Source organism: Osmerus mordax, chromosome 17, assembly GCF_038355195.1.
Source record: "Osmerus mordax isolate fOsmMor3 chromosome 17, fOsmMor3.pri, whole genome shotgun sequence".
NCBI lineage: Eukaryota > Metazoa > Chordata > Actinopteri > Osmeriformes > Osmeridae > Osmerus > Osmerus mordax.
This window is the reverse complement of record NC_090066.1, coordinates 3,922,840-3,938,967: the sequence shown is the minus strand read 5'-3', so window position 1 is coordinate 3,938,967 and position 16,128 is coordinate 3,922,840. Positions and strand designations below refer to the sequence as shown.

The following is a 16,128-nucleotide window of genomic DNA, read 5'->3' as shown; positions in this document are numbered from 1 at the left end:
CTCCATATCATCATGTTAGACCTGTATCTGACAGAGAGAGCAGGTGGCCAATTATACACTCTGTTTCTGAACTACAGTTTAGAATGAGAAGTAATGAGAGTGTCTTCTGTGCATGTGTCACTGAGGGCATGCATGTCTGTGTGTGTGTAGTGTGTGTGTGTGTGTGTGTGTGTGTGTGTGTGTGTGTGTGTGTGTGTGTGTGTGCCAGCGAGGGGCTATCCATGGCCAGTGAATAGGTCCCTAGTGTGAGGGATTAATGAATGAAAGTGAATGGCTTTTGGCAGTATGTATCTCTATCTATCTTCTGAGAGAGACGTCTTTGTACTGCTGCCTTGTACAGTCAGACCATATTATGCACACCCAATACACTGCATTAACCAGCAGGGATACATACACACATACACACACTCATTGTCATTCAAATGGAACTTAGAAATGGGAAGCTGTGGATAATGAGAGTACGGAGCTACTGTGTAAATTGGCAAAATACGTTTGTTCTCTTGGGATGAAGATTATATCTTTCTGATTGAACATGTAAAGCCATACGAGCCATACAAGGACATTAAGTAATCCAGTAAAAAAGTTTAATGAAGTTAAAGCAATCCATCAACTCTGTCTCAGAGATGTTGTCCCTCTCTCTTCCTATTTGGGATCCATCCCTGAGTTCCACCTGGTGGTTCCTGACGTTCTCTGTGTTCTCCGCAGACCCGTCCAGTGTTAGGAACATGCACTGCTTCCCCATCAGCTCCTCCTCCATTTCCTGTACCTGGGCTCCGCCCCTTGCCGACTACGATGCCTTTGAGGTCATGTGCCGTCGCCTGGACAGCGGTGAGCTGGTGTCCGGCCTGCGTCTAGCCGGGGACAGCAGCGTGCTGGTCCTGGAGAGGCTGGATCCCTCCCGCCGCTACGATGTCATTGTGATGACCACTTCCGCTGGCCTCACCAGCCAACCAGCCCACGCCAGTGTGGTCACCATGATCGACCGTGAGTACCATGTCACCTAACACTGAACCTCCATCATACTCTCAACGTTGCACCCAGAAACACAAGTCAGGTTATTTTATTTATAATGTCTATCAATACCCGCCATGCCACCACCTTTCCACTCATCTTATCCTCTCTGTACCCCCCCTCCACACACACACACACACACACACCCAACATGCATATCCAAGACTCCAGTACTTTGCCTGTTAGAGCGGTTGCTGAGTCGTGACCCTCCCAGCCCCCAGGCCGTCACCTCCTCTCCTAGATCACCATGTCTCAACAGTCAGCTAATCTCCAGGCACTTCATCAGCAGGGGAAGCAGCCCATGAACCAGGCTGGCCTTCCCCTCCCCAGAACAGGGACCACTCAATGAGCCGTGAAGCTCTGAGGAATATCCCAACCTTGGCTCACAGCAAGCGTCAGTGTTTGTCTTCTTTATAGAGTCCCGTCATTCGATTGAATGTAAGGGTAATGGTCTTTCAAAGCTCAGGTCATTCTCAAGCTCGCTCATAATACTTGAATGAAGCTTTAAGGTAGCTTAACTACGTTAGTTTATCAAAGCAGTTGTCATGCAGAAAGATGAAAGAAATCATGTCTTGTCATTTTATGTGTGATAAAAAGATCTAATCTCTGTGATATCTAGTCCTCTGATCAAGGACATCTCACGTTGGTATGGTTCTTTCTGTCTGTTGTTGTGAGGAACAGAAGATGTGGAGCTGAAACAAAGCTGGTGTTTAGTCAGGAGATTGCTCCACCGTCGAACCTTTTTATTTTATTAGATAAGATGGCCTGCAGCCCTCCTCTGTTGCTTTGCATTCCAGTTCTGTCAAAATGATTTATCATTTCAACAGCAAATAGGTAAAGGAAGGGAAGGAGAAAGAGAGAGAGAGAGGACATCGCAATAATAAAAGTTTTGTTTGTCCATATTCGATCATTTTGGCTCGCGTGAACTTCGACTTCTTGGAATGAAAAAACGACGAAAAAATAGAAAGCTATTATTTTACAGGGACAGCAACAGATTAAGTGTAACGTCTAAGAAGAGGGAAAGATGAACAAAGGCCCCAAAAGAGACACAGAGAAGTGGAGCAAGAGAGCGAGAAAGAGCACGGGAATAAAGATGGCGTCTTCAGATGTGCGCTCTCAGGCTCTCAGGGCTGGGGCGTTTGCATTAGTTGAAATCAGCTCTGGCAGCTTGGACGTGGTCAGCTCAGCTGGCATCATCTCCTGTCCCACAGAGCCAAAGAGCCGCCCGGCCGACCTGCTAAGTGCCCCCGCCCCCTCTATACCCCTGCGTCACATGGCGAGTGCAGCCAGCCAACAGCCATCAGAGGCTGGTCCTAAAGCAGACGGATGAAGGCAGGTCTGACGGACGGTCGAGCCCGTCTGATGACTGGGAGCACTACTGGCTCTATCACCTCGGCTGGTTGGCTGATCAAGCCCTGTGATATCATCCCATGGATGTAGGAGAAGCGTAGTGAGATTCGGGGTGGGTAGGGCTTTCTTGTTAGCAAGTGCGACACATACACAGACACACACGTACACAAACAGGCTGCACATGTACACGCTCTTGGAGCCTGTAGAGTCCCTCACACTTAAATAAAGACATCCTCAAATAGCTCAGGCCACCTGGGAAAGAGTGTCAAAGAGAGGGAGCGAGGAAGCGAAGGAGGTGACGAAAGGAGGGAGAGAAAAAGAGATTTACAGGAACAGGCAACAATCAGGGCACTCAAATCCTGTGGTTGATTTCTCCCTGGGGAAGTGGGGGAGAAATGCCAGGGATTTGGAGTGAGGGATGGATGGAGGGAGGGAGAGAGAGGGATGGAGGGAGGGAGGGAGAAACGACAGACTCGTCAGAAGAAACATAATTAGATCAGTGGTGATGGAGGCCATATTAACTAATACATCCTCCTCCTGTCTGCCCTGATCGGATGATGTTGCGCCAAACAGCACTCTCTTTTCCTTCTCAGTGATTGGACAGCTTTACGAGGCTCATCATCATGGCCGTTTTTATTTGTCTGCTAACAACACAGAGAGCTGCTCAAACACATCTGTCTCTGTCAGGACTCTAGATCCATGGATAAGCAGGTTAGCTGTGTCCCTAAGTACCCAGAAAATCCCAAATGTCCCCCCAGTCCATGGCCCCTAAACACCCACCCCTGGCCCTGAGCCCCCAGCCTCCAGTCCCTGAGCCCCAACCTCTCAGCTGTGAGGCCTCTCAAAATTGGAGGGTTTCCGGTGACTTCCACAGCACCCCAGACCTCAGGGATCCCCTGTCCTCCATCACATCTGTTCCATCCAGCTCCTCCACCTTGCCGGTTGGAAGGTTTGACCAACAATTTGACCAATGACCTGTCTCTTCTCAGGCCCTCCGGTCCCGCCCCCCAACCTGCGGGTCAGTGAGCGCTTGTCAAGGGTCACAGCGTCCTCTATCTCCTTCTGGTTCAACTGCAGCTGGTTCAGTGATGCCAACGGAGCCGTCAAGTTCTTCTCTGTCATCGTGGCTGAATCTGATGGTACACATAGATACCATCAGTCACTGCTAATAAGGAGATAAGCCTACCATTTCATGACTCCATTTTCGATCCACATAACTTTATTAACCCTGTCTATTCTTAACAGACAATGAATTGCTCCAGCCTGAGAAGCTTCATCCCCTACCTTCCTACCTGGACTACAGACACAACTCCTCCATCAGGGCCTACCAGACAGGCTACTTTCCTAGCCGCTGTACCCAGGACTCAGACTTCACTGGTGGGCAGGTGTTTGAGATCAACCTGGGGTCTGGTGGGAAGTGGTTGGGAGGGGCCTGCGACTCAAAGGATTTAGACCGCTATTACGATCTGGACCACAGCCATTATGATGACCTCAACCCCTTCTGTGACGGGCCACTTAAATCCAAGACTTCCTACAGGTAAACTACCCTCAGAATACTGAGACCCCACATATCTGATTTCAGCCAACCCGTTGACTATATATATTGCACATCAACCGTTAATGTTTACGTGTTTGTATTTGTGGATGCTTGTGTACACTTATGTGTACGTGTACGTGTATGTGTGTGTGTGTATGTCTTCAGACTCAGTATGCGAGCATTTACCCAGCTGTTTGATGACGATCAGGGAGAGTTTCTTCATCCTCTCTACACAGACACATACCTCTCTCTGCCCCTCCGGACACACACAGGTGAGGCCACACACACACATACGCACACACTCATTCCACACTCCCTTACACAACACAAGTTTACTCACACACACTCTCCCTCACGGACACACACTCACTTACACACGCACCCTGATGACTTTCATCGATTTAGCAATGAAAGCTAAGCTTCCTATTGGAGAATAGAGTGTTTTAATCTGCAGCTCTTGAGGGAGCGGTTCCTCTGTTGTCTGAGAGCTTCTATGATGCATTAAAAGCACTAACTACGGAGCGTAAATAGTTCCAGTCCTCCAGTCCTCCTGGGCCCCTGGGCCCCTGGGCCCCTGGCCTCAACCAGGCCCAACCTCGGTGGACACTCAGGTTCTGCCTCCATGGTTCAGCCTGGAGGCTGGTCTCTTTATCCTGGCTAGGGTCCCACACCTGTTCACATGCAAGGGGTAGTTTTCTGGTCAACTCGAAAGGCTCCAGCTCATGTTACTGCTGTGCTGGATAGAGTAGAGGTAAATATGAATGTGCTGTTGTCCTCTTCTCCAGAGCCCATGGGAGGAGTCATCGAGGGCATCAGTGCTGGCATGTTCCTCATTGGTATTATGGTGGCTGTCATCTCCCTCCTGGTCTACAGACAGAGGCTACGCAAAGTGTGAGTGGAGCACACACACGCACTAACACACGCACACACACACCCACACACACACACGCACACACACACGACTACCCCCACCGGATAATCCCTTTACCATTTTCTCCCTCATGGTTGGGGTATGAGGGAGAACGGGTATTTGATTAGGTTTTATTTTCTACAAAGGGAAAGGAAGGGTATCTGGACCTGTGAATTAGCTGATTAATAATTGGTTTCCTCAGTTGCGATGTACTAATACCATATAATCTTATTAGTCATCGTTTACTCTGCATCATTGCCTGGTGGAGTCATTTCCTGTCCACGAAACATGTGGCAATGAGCCTCGTGGTTCATGTTTTGTTCTAATGCTGTTTATGTGTGTATGCTTGTGTGTGTGTGTGTGTGTGTATCAGCAGGGCAGTACAGGACAGCCCAGTGGTCAGAATGAACATGTGGAAGGAGGTTCCCAACTCTGGAATGTACGTTGGTATCAGAAGGTACGTTTTTATTCGCAACCCACACTCTTTACCCGTCAATGTGATCCTGAAGGAATAGATTCTGGTGATCCCTGAGGTCAGAGGAGCCCATCAGTTAGTCAGGCAGTGATGGATCATCTAAACATCTCTTCTGAGCTGAGAGCACCCCAGGGACACGACTTCAAGTGTCCATGCGTGAAGATGGATGGTATTGTACTTCAATACCAGAGTTGTAGTAGTAGATGATTGGCAGGGCGGTGGGACTGTAGGGGAAATGTAGTTTAGTTATAAGGCAACGACCATCCTCTAAATGTTTCTTGCTCTCTCCCTTTCGCTCTTTTTCTCTTCCTCTGCTCTTTCTTCCAGCAATCGTCGCATCTCCAGGTGAGTGTCCCTTATGTTGATGAGATTTTGTCTCATTAATTAGTCTCATTAAAAGTGATACTTTGACTTGGCTTTGAAAGGTCGGTCTGTAGTGGGCTGACCAAGCTTTCTGTGTGTGTGTGTGTGTGTGTGTGTGTGTGTGTGCATATGTATCCCCTCTCCTCTCAGTCCAATCAAAGCTGCCCACTTTGAGTCTCATCTCTCCAAACTCCAGGCTGACTCCAATTACCTGCTGTCTGAGGAGTTTGAGGTAAACACAGACCACCAATCAATTAATCAATTAATCTACCCACCAATCCCTCAGTCAACCACCAGCCAGTTGTTAACTCACATCTCAGTAGAGAGTTAACACATGGTGATCATATTGACCTGCTGTGACCTTTGACAGGACCTGAAGGATGTGGGGAGGAACCAGGCTCTGGAGGCAGCCAGACTCCCTGAGAACAGGGGCAAGAACCGCTACAACAACATCCTGCCCTGTGAGTCGAGAGGTGGAGGGAGATGGAGGGAAAGATAGAGGGAAAGACTGCAGAGTTAGTGGAAAGGATCATTATCAATGATAATTATTGGATAGGTTTAGTCACATCAGCATTGAGAAGAGTGCAAGGACACAGAGGAGTGTGTCAATGGTCCTGAACTGCTGATAGAGAGAGAGAGAGAGAGAGAGAGAGAGAGAGAGAGAGAGAGAGAGAGAGAGAGAGAGAGAGAGAGAGAGAGAGAGAGAGAGAGAGAGAGAGAGAGAGAGAGAGAGAGAGAGAGAGAGAGAGAGAGAGAGAGAGAGAGAGAGAGAGAGAGAGAGAGAGAGAGAGAGAGAGAACATCATTGATCTTTTTGACTGTAACTCTTGTTCTTCTATCCTACATCATTTTCTCTAATGTTGCTCAGGCACATTAATTTAATTGGTCTGGAATGATTTGGCTTGTTGAACGTTTCAAACAAAACTCTCCTTGTAATAATGCAATTGAAGGTTCCTACTTTCAGAGTTACAAAGCGGAAAATTGCTGTGCAGAATAACAAACTAGATAGACTGGTAGCAAAATGGATGTGTTTTGGATGTAGACATTACTTTGAGTGAGTTATCTATTGAACCATATACTGTTTTGCAGTTCAGCATAGAGACAACAGCGTTATTTTTGTCAGTTTGAGTCACGACACCTCCTTCTATACCTCCAGATAGCAGCGACTGACTCAGTTTGACAACAAAGTTAGCACAAAGCTGGTGTTGATGGAATACTTCACATCACAGACTTGCACAATTTGTTAGATCATGAATAGGATTAAAGCCACAAAAGGTTTGGCTCTGGTCTCTTTTTGGTCTCTCCTCCGCGACACAGGGATCGTACTTCTTGTCTTTCCACAGCATGGCATGTGGTGCTAAAGTGTTCTCCTGTCTTCTCTTCTGTGTTCTAGATGATTCCACCAGGGTCAAACTTTCTTTCTTGGAGGACGACCCCTCCTCTGACTATGTCAATGCCAGCTATATACCTGTAAGACATCCCCTGGTCACTACACACCTTTACAGCACTTAAAGCTGCATACTGGAGCAGTAACAACACTGTTTAAAGACCTATTGGTCAGAGAATGAAATCCAACTAGTAGTCGGGAACTGTTCAACTGGACACAATGTTCTGAGCCAATCAGAGTTCATGCAGAAAGCAAGAGAGTAATCAGAAATGGATCGTGGAATGGGGGAGGGGGGGACTAATGGACTCCCCTTCAGCGCTACCACGAAACACACACACACACACACCCCATCACAGCAGGCAATGTGTGTCCATCAGGCAGTAATTGGGCTGAGTGAGAGATGGAGTCTGGGGGGCCCACCAGGGGAGTGTTACATACCGTATTTCTCACTTGTGTGTGTGTGTGTGTGTGTGTGTGTGTGTGTGTGTGTGTGTGTGTGTGTGTGTGTGTGAAGTGAGGGGGGGGGGGGGGGTTAATTTGATCTCTGCCTGTGTGTGTTAGAGTGGTGTCAGGTGAGTCATACAGTAAAGCACACACACACTCTCAAGCAGAGAAACAGGCAGACAGATACAGACAAACAGGGTTCCTGCCTCAAACAGACAGGCTATTGGAGAGGTTTTGATGTACAGCCAAACCCAGTGTGACCTTACTGGTAAAGCAAACCAGTTTTATATGAGCCGCAGCGCTGTAGGGAGTGGATGAGGCCCCAGGGCTCAGTCACTGAGGCCCTAGCAGGAAACTAGCTGGAGAGTGATATGACCATCATGCTGACAAACCTTCAATACTTCTGCTAAACCAACTCCGTCTCACTTTCTCTCTCTCTCTCTCTTTGCCCCCCTCTCCCTCCACCCTCCCCCCCCCCCCAGGGTAACAATTTCCGCCGAGAGTACATAGCCACGCAGGGTCCTCTCCCTGGCACCAAGGACGACTTCTGGAGGATGGTGTGGGAGCACAACGTCTTCAACATTGTCATGGTGACGCAGTGTGTGGAGAAAGGGGCGGGTGAGTGGGCCGGGGCACGCCGATGGGTTAGCCACCAATGTCGTCGTCCCCCTGACCGTAACCATGGTGACCCAAGAAAAGATAAATGGAAAGATAAGAAAAGTAAACCTTTTGTGAGAAGTCTTCCACGTGGTTGTGGAGCCTGGTCTGAGCTTGAGGCAGCTCGCTTCCCTCTCACCATAAGGACCTGTGTTGGGTGACTCATGACCTCTCCACTTGCTAAGGTCATAGAGTACCATCTGATCAGGGATAGACAGACGGGCATAGGCTTTAACCATGTGGATTGTCCTCAGCTGTACAGGCCTGTTGGTGAATGTGTAGATTAAGACATGCCTGGGACTGACTCTGAGCTGTCTCAGATGTTGTGAGGTTGGAGGAGAGGACAGATGCTGTAACTGTGTGGACGGTGTCCTGCAGGTGAAGTGTGACCACTACTGGCCGTTTGACCGGGAGCCCCTGTACTACGGAGATCTGATCGTCCACATGCTGTCTGAGTCCGTCCTGCCAGAGTGGACCATCCGAGAGTTCAAGATCAGCTCTGTGAGTGGAACTGGACTTTGTGTATGTGTATGTCCTGTTTGTCTGTGTGTGTCTATGTCTTTGTTTATGTGTGTGTGTGTGTATTTAAGTATTCAAAGATGGATGTGGATACCTGGTCAGTACTGACCCCCCCCCCCCCCCCTCTCCCCTCCAGGAGGGCGCGGCCAGCTTCCCCCGGGTGGTGCGTCACTTCCACTACACCGTGTGGCCGGACCATGGCGTCCCAGAGACCACCCAGTCCCTCGTCCAGTTCGTCCGCACGGTCAGAGACTACGTGGACCGCTCCCCCAGCTCAGGGGCCACGGTGGTGCACTGCAGGTACCATCCCCTCCCAGGCCCTGACCCCACACACCACCCCCTCCCAGGCCCTGACCCCACACACCACCCCCTCCCAGGCCCTGACCCCACACACCACCCCCACCCAGGCCCTGACCCCACACACCACCCCCCACCCAGGCCCTGACCCCACACACCACCCCCACCCAGGCCCTGACCCCACACACCAGCTCCAGACAGCCTCCCGCCAGACTCTCTGTCCATTTTCCCCCAACCAATCAAATTACATGACTCGCTCTCTGGCCGGTCTACTGTTGGCGCTGTTGCCATGCCGACGATCGAGAGACATCAGTTCAAAGTTGGCTCATCTGTGATTAGCAGCAGCCTGTTGTGATTAGACCACGACACGAGATGTGGCAGTACACTTTTACCATACAGGAAATCTAATTTAGTTGTTTGTACATCCTGTCCTTTAGGTGTTGCATGGGCTTAATACTGACTGCTCCATGAGGCCCAGTTCAACATGCTTACTGTAGAAACCCTGTAGAAAATAAGTGATAATGAGTGTGGCTGATGGTACAAGACAGGCAGGCAGAGAGAGAGAGAGAGATAGATAGAGAGAGAGAGAGAGAGAGAGAGAGAGAGAGAGAGAGAGAGAGAGAGAGAGAGGGGGGGGGGGGGGACAGAGAGAGAGCTTGCTCACTGAGGTGAAGAGGTGGGCACATCTGTACTCTCATTGCCAGAAAATGGGACATGACTGTCTCCCCAGGCAACAACACATCACATTATTGGGTGGTAGTCTCCTGATGACACTTTCATTACATTTCCCACTTTTTAATACTTCCCCTCCCCATGTGGGTTGCTACCCTACCACACACATGGTCGTACTGTGTGTGTGTGTGTGTGTTGTGTGTATGCGAGTGTCTCTGTTTGTGTGGGTTGAGCATGGCAAGATCTATACATATGGCTCCAAGAGCAATAAACATACTATTAGTAAACCAATAATAAAAAGGATGTATAGTAAATGTCAGTCATTTAAATGTAAATCAATGTTGGTAGCCTCCGCAGCTTCTATATATTGACATGTGTTGTTCTCTTGGGTGTTCTGTTCATCAAACTATATCTTAAGGCTCATGGATACAGATTATAGTATGTCATCTGAATGTGTTCCAATCTCACGCGCTCTAGCAAACATGGAGACAGAATAGTTGAAATTGCATATATGTGTGTGTGTGAGTGGATCTCTCTACTGTGACCTCCAGACCATGGCAAATGGATTCGTTGCTGACCTATCTGACTCACTCCTCCTCTCTCTCTCTCTCTCTCTCTCTCTCTCTCTCTCTACTCTCTCTCTCTCTCTCCTCTCTCTCTCTCTCTCCTCTCTCTCTCTCTCTCTCTCTCTCTCTCTCCTCTCTCTCTCTCCTTTCCCATCATGTCTCTCGTCCTCCTCCCTCCATCTCTCAGTGCTGGGGTGGGGCCGTACTGGCACCTTTGTGGTTCTGGACCGCGTGCTGCAGCAGCTGGACGGCAGGGGGACTGTGGACATCTACGGCTCGGTGTTTGAACTGCGACAGCACCGCTCTCACATGGTCCAGACAGAGGTGACCTCAACATGACCACACCACGACATCAACACAGCCTAACCACATCAGCTCTGGATAACTTCACTTAGTTAGGTCTAAACATAGTCCAGCGTCAGAGCCTACATATCTGTCTTGTGTGTAGCACCAGTACTCTAGTATGTCTCCCATGTTTCATGTCCAGTCCCAGTACTCTAATATTGTGTACTCAGAAATGTGTCTCGTACCATTGCTCTAACATAGCAAATATAAGTACAGTATTATGTCTAGTACCAGTGCTCTAACATAGTGAACTAAGTACAGTATTATGTCTAGTACCAGTGCTCTAACATAGTGAACTAAGTACAGTATTATGTCTAGTACCAGTGCTCTAACATAGTGAACTAAGTACAGTATTATGTCTAGTACCAGTGCTCTAACATAGTGAACTAAGTACAGTATTATGTCTAGTACCAGTGCTCTAACATAGTGAACTAAGTACAGTATTATGTCTAGTACCAGTGCTCTAACATAGTGAACTGAGTACAGTATTATGTCTAGTACCAGTGCTCTAACATAGTGAACTAAGTACAGTATTATGTCTAGTACCAGTGCTCTAACATAGTGAACTAAGTACAGTATTATGTCTAGTACCAGTGCTCTAACATAGTGAACTAAGTACAGTATTATGTCTAGTACCAGTGCTCTAACATAGTGAACTAAGTACAGTATTATGTCTAGTACCAGTGCTCTAACATAGTGAACTAAGTACAGTATTATGTCTAGTACCAGTGCTCTAACATAGTGAACTAAGTACAGTATTATGTCTAGTACCAGTGCTCTAACATAGTGAACTAAGTACAGTATTATGTCTAGTACCAGTGCTCTAACATAGTGAACTAAGTACAGTATTATGTCTAGTACCAGTGCTCTAACATAGTGAACTAAGTACAGTATTATGTCTAGTACCAGTGCTCTAACATAGTGAACTAAGTACAGTATTATGTCTAGTACCAGTGCTCTAACATGTCTATCCTGTTCCCCGTCTAGTGCCAGTACCTGTACCTCCACCAGTGTGTGAGGGACGTTCTGCGGGCCAGGAAGCTCCGTAGCGAGCAGGAGAACCCTCTCTACCCCATCTACGAGAACTTCAACCCCGACTACTACCGTGGTGAGAGAACTCAACAACAAGATGAACTCCAGAGTTCTTCTGCCCCTGAGGCAGAAGCAGGCCTAGACGGTGTAAAGGGTATTGACGCAAACAGAAGATGATTATCTTTTTTCTCACCCCAGATTTCATCTATACTGGACGCTAGAGAGACATCACGCCACAGTGGGGGACGAAGATTGATCTAACAGCATTAGTGTGGCAAGTTTTGTTGGCTGGCATTGTTACAGCTTGCCCTTTTTTGCTTTTTTTTGAGCAATGTAAGAAGCCCCTGAACCAGCGTCTATGTAAGAACCAGGACAAGGACAGAGCCGTTTGTTATTTTTGTTCCCACAGCACTTCTCTAGATGTCCATTTCAATAGGACAAGCCACAGTATGACTGTTAATATTGATGTTGTGTTAAATCGTCCTTCACCAAATTGCGAGTCTTTGTTTTGAATAGTTTGCTTTTCACGTCATATAAATACACCTCTCAGAAATCTCTCTCGACTAAGATGTTCTACTCTCCTCGACGCTGTATGAGAGGGAGATAAATGGGCTTTGGAAATTCACAATGAATACGAGATTCATCAGGGAGGTGAAGCCTTTTAGTGAAGCCTTAATTGACGCTCCCAGAGGAGAGGGAACTATGAGCCATCAGCAGACCCTTGTGCTTGTGAGGGCTGTGTGGATGTAGAGACAAACAGGTAGACAAACTCTATTGACATGCATTCAGACAGCCATGCTGGAGAGCGCCAGGCCTTCATAATGGTGCCAGGCTCCTGCAGGCTGCATCAGCAACACTTATGGAGCCTATGTCTGATTCAGATGCTGAACACGTAGAAACCGGAGCTTCTAAAACACAGCGCTTGTCACGTACAGATGAGATTTTCATCACCACTTGTTGCCATGTCTGAGAAGCTGTCTGTCCATATTGTTTTTAGTATGTACAAGTATCCCTGGATTAGGTCACAACACAGTACTACTGAATGTGCTGTAAATAGGTCAGTAGAAGAATTAGTAAACATTTAGTGCTACAGACACCTGAATGACCCAGTTCAGGCAATATCAACCCCTGTCCAAAATAGACAGGGTTAGAATAATATAATTTGCCACCTGGATACACGACCAAAGAATGAACTTCTCTCTCTTGCAATCTCTCTCTCTTCCTTATCTCTCTTCTGTATCTCTCTCTCTCTCTCTTTTGCTCTCTCTCTCTGTCTAGCTCTTTACCAAATAAAGTTATTCCTCAGACCATTCTGCAGAGATTTGCAGCATTGAGAAAGAGAAGGTTCCAGAATGTCAGTGTCGACCCTGACCCTCAGCCACCTCATCCTGGGTCCCAGGTTCAAGGCTTGACATTTCTGTACCTGAGCTCCTCAGTCCTGCACAGACCAGTTAGTGTGGGCAAACTGCCACTGTTCACACAGGGGGACACTTAGATAAGCCTGCCAGGCATGATCCTATCAAGAGTCTATTAGGATCTGCGTGAAACGTGTCTGTACGTAGCTACATTTAAAATATCAGTCTCACAAAGTCACTTCTCTTGCCTTCGTTTGAATCTCCCACAACTGTTTTTGTTTCCAGAGAAGATGAGCTGTAACAAAGTCTTATTTCTCCCGACAAATGATAGAGTTTCATGGGCATCGATTTCTGCTGAGCCCCAGTAACCTGGACGACTGATCTAGACTGTCAGACGTAGTCATTGATTCACCAGCATATTAAAACACAGTGCAGCGCCCATTAAATGATACTCCATAGGGTGGAGTGGATCAATCCTACTCTGCCTGCCCTTTACCCCTCACAAAACACACACACCCACCTGCACACACCTACACACAACCACTTAGAAAGCACACACACACACACAAACTCCTCCCTTGCTGTCACATCCCTACTACCTCACTATCAGCCCATTAAAAAGAGCAGAACAGCATTAGGAGAGATGCAGGGGATCGAAATGATGAGCATAGCATACACTATGGCCTTCAACCTCAAAGAGCTAACACTGTCTTGAATATGCTGTATCAATATCCCAGTGAACCTACAGTATAATGAACACACATGCGGCAACATATGCAAACATATTTTATATTTACACTTACATGTACCCGTCTGTCTCTATGTAACAGGATGTAAGTTTATGGTCGAGGTAGACGTTTGTATTTATGTATAGAGGTTTATCACTCTTGTTTTCACATTTGATGATATTTATGAGGTGATATGCCGACTCAACTCTTCCACACTTCCCCCCATGGAGAGGTGCTGTGCTCATTAAGCGTCTGTTAACCTGGTGCATCAGCACTGAGGCGTCAGGAACCGAGGGGAGCCAGGAACTAGTGGTCTATGTAGGGTTAGGGCTATGTATACCCAACCACTGTAGTGTTAGCCTGCCTCGAGAATACTTTCTGTTTGTCTGTCCATGAGTATGTCTGTCTGACACTGTTTGTATATCTGTCTGTCTGTCTGTCTGTCTGTCTGTCTGTCTGTCTGTCTGTCAGTCAATCTACACTGAATGCATGTGACTGTAGTATATTAGGGTGTAAATATGAGGTGCCTTGTGTGTTAAAACTGGGTAAAAAGCTGTATAAGAATCAAGCAAAAGTGCTAAGATTGTTGCAATATGAGATTGTCATTATGAAATGCGGAGGGCTATTATTTTAATGCTGTATTGTGTGTTCACGTAGGACTGCAACTATGTAATTGAACTATGAGATTTGTATGCATCTTAGCTTTGTTGAGATAGCACAATGTTATTGTTTTTATATGTGATATATAAGCTGAAATATCACCATGCTGTACCCTTGCTGAATAAATAAAACGATGCACTGTTTATATCAGTAATTGTGCCAGAGAATCACCTGAAACACTCCCTCTGACTCAGAGCACGGCTGCTGAAAGCACATTCTGTAGTCGTGTCAAAACTAGAGAGGAGAGGGTGGGAGGGGTGGGTGGGAGGGATGGGAGGGAGGGAGGGGTGGGAGGGAGGGGTGGGGGAGGAAGGTGTGATACCTATGAATCTTCGGGCTGGATAATGATACTCTGACATCTTTTCATTCATCATTCTCTATCTTCACCTCTCCATCATTATGTAAGATATTGTCTGCATGGAAGGAGAGGGCAGAGCACCCTGCGCTCTGACGTCAGCACTTGTTTCCAAGGTGAAAAAGCCACGTGTGTGTGTGTATTTCTGAGTGCCAGTGTTTCTGCTTGAATATTCATTGATAAGACAGGGAGCAATGTGGTCTGGCTGAGGGATCGTAGTCTGTGTGATTGAAGTGCATCGTGGGGTGACGTAGTCCGTCCTTATTGGCAGAGAGCCCTGCCCTCATCTCTAATGGCAATGTGTGAATGATTCTGTGTGTGAGCAGTGTGTGTGTGTGTGTGTGTGTGTGTGCGAGAGTGTATGTGTGAGTGTGTATGTGTTTGTGTGATAGACCTGGATACAAGGCGTTACAGACAGACGTGTTGTCTATTTATAAAGCCAGAGCCTCCTGCCCTAGTTCCTCTCAATCTGACACACCGGGAAGTAATATCCACAATAACATTCTGTTGAGAGCTCCTGGGATTGAGAGCGATAACCCGCTGGCCCTCCTGTCCAATCAGAACAGCCGTAATCCCGTTTGTCACAACAAGGTATTCCTAGTCTGGATTACTGTGGATATTACGATGTATATTCCCACCTCTCTCCTCCTCCAGCTGTACTTTGATATAATTGAGGCAGAAATTTGAATCTTTAATCTGTAATATGTGGTTCTGGCTGTGGTTCTGACAAGATTTTAGGTTGAGGAACTGTGAACTGGTTCACTGCATGTGAATTCTAATGTAATCATGGGGTCTGTTACATAATCATTTAAATTCTATCTGGGCTTCTCATCGATAGAGTAAAACTGGGATACACTCAAATGTGAAAGTGTTTGCCTGTGTGTGTGTGTGCCTGTGTGAACATTATAAAACTAGTCTGTAAATGTCAGTCAAACTCCCTGGCCCTGGTCCACACTGTAAACCCTCTCTGGCCTGACAGCGTTAGAAAGCCTTACACATTCTTTATCGACCCCCCCAATCCCCTAAGCCTCCATCTCTCCATCCCCGAGCCGTCCCTCCATTTGATCTTGTTCTCAGACTGAGAAGGAAATGTCTGGGAAGGAAAAGAAACAGTTGGTTCAGCATTGAAGCAAATCTGTGGTGTAAAGACTTCGATATGTCATGTTCCCTCTCTAAGTGATATTGGGTGTTCACACCTTCCTTCAACAGTTCTGCTAGACCTCCCTGTCTCTCTGTTGCCAGTCCTCTTTTTCTCTCTCTCTCTCCCTCCTCTCCTCTCCAAGAATATCTAAGCCATTCTCTCTGATAAGCCTGGCTGTCATGGCAACCCTCGTTAGATACCGCATAATTAGAGACAGACGTCTTCACAACAAGAGGCAGATGATGACAACAATAATAATGATGAAGAGTGAGACAAGAGGAGGAGAGGGGGGCAGGGGGGATGGGGGGATGGGATGTGAGGAAGA

At 47.3% G+C, this 16,128-nt stretch overlaps 1 protein-coding gene across 1 annotated transcript; it reads left to right on the top strand.

The window, feature by feature from the left end:
• Nucleotides 1–705: 705 nt before the first annotated feature.
• On the top strand, nucleotides 706–14,450 carry LOC136960409 (receptor-type tyrosine-protein phosphatase beta-like; the record flags this gene model as incomplete). Its single annotated transcript, XM_067254908.1, is given in 17 exon segments — nucleotides 706–984; nucleotides 3,351–3,500; nucleotides 3,607–3,898; nucleotides 4,064–4,170; nucleotides 4,684–4,789; nucleotides 5,185–5,265; nucleotides 5,611–5,628; nucleotides 5,797–5,878; nucleotides 6,017–6,107; nucleotides 7,039–7,115; nucleotides 7,959–8,090; nucleotides 8,512–8,634; nucleotides 8,789–8,952; nucleotides 10,375–10,384; nucleotides 10,386–10,511; nucleotides 11,520–11,640; nucleotides 11,763–14,450. Coding segments are annotated over 17 exon segments (1,982 nt in total), but the record flags the coding sequence as incomplete, so codon positions are not given.
• Between the last annotated feature and the right edge of the window lie 1,678 nt (nucleotides 14,451–16,128).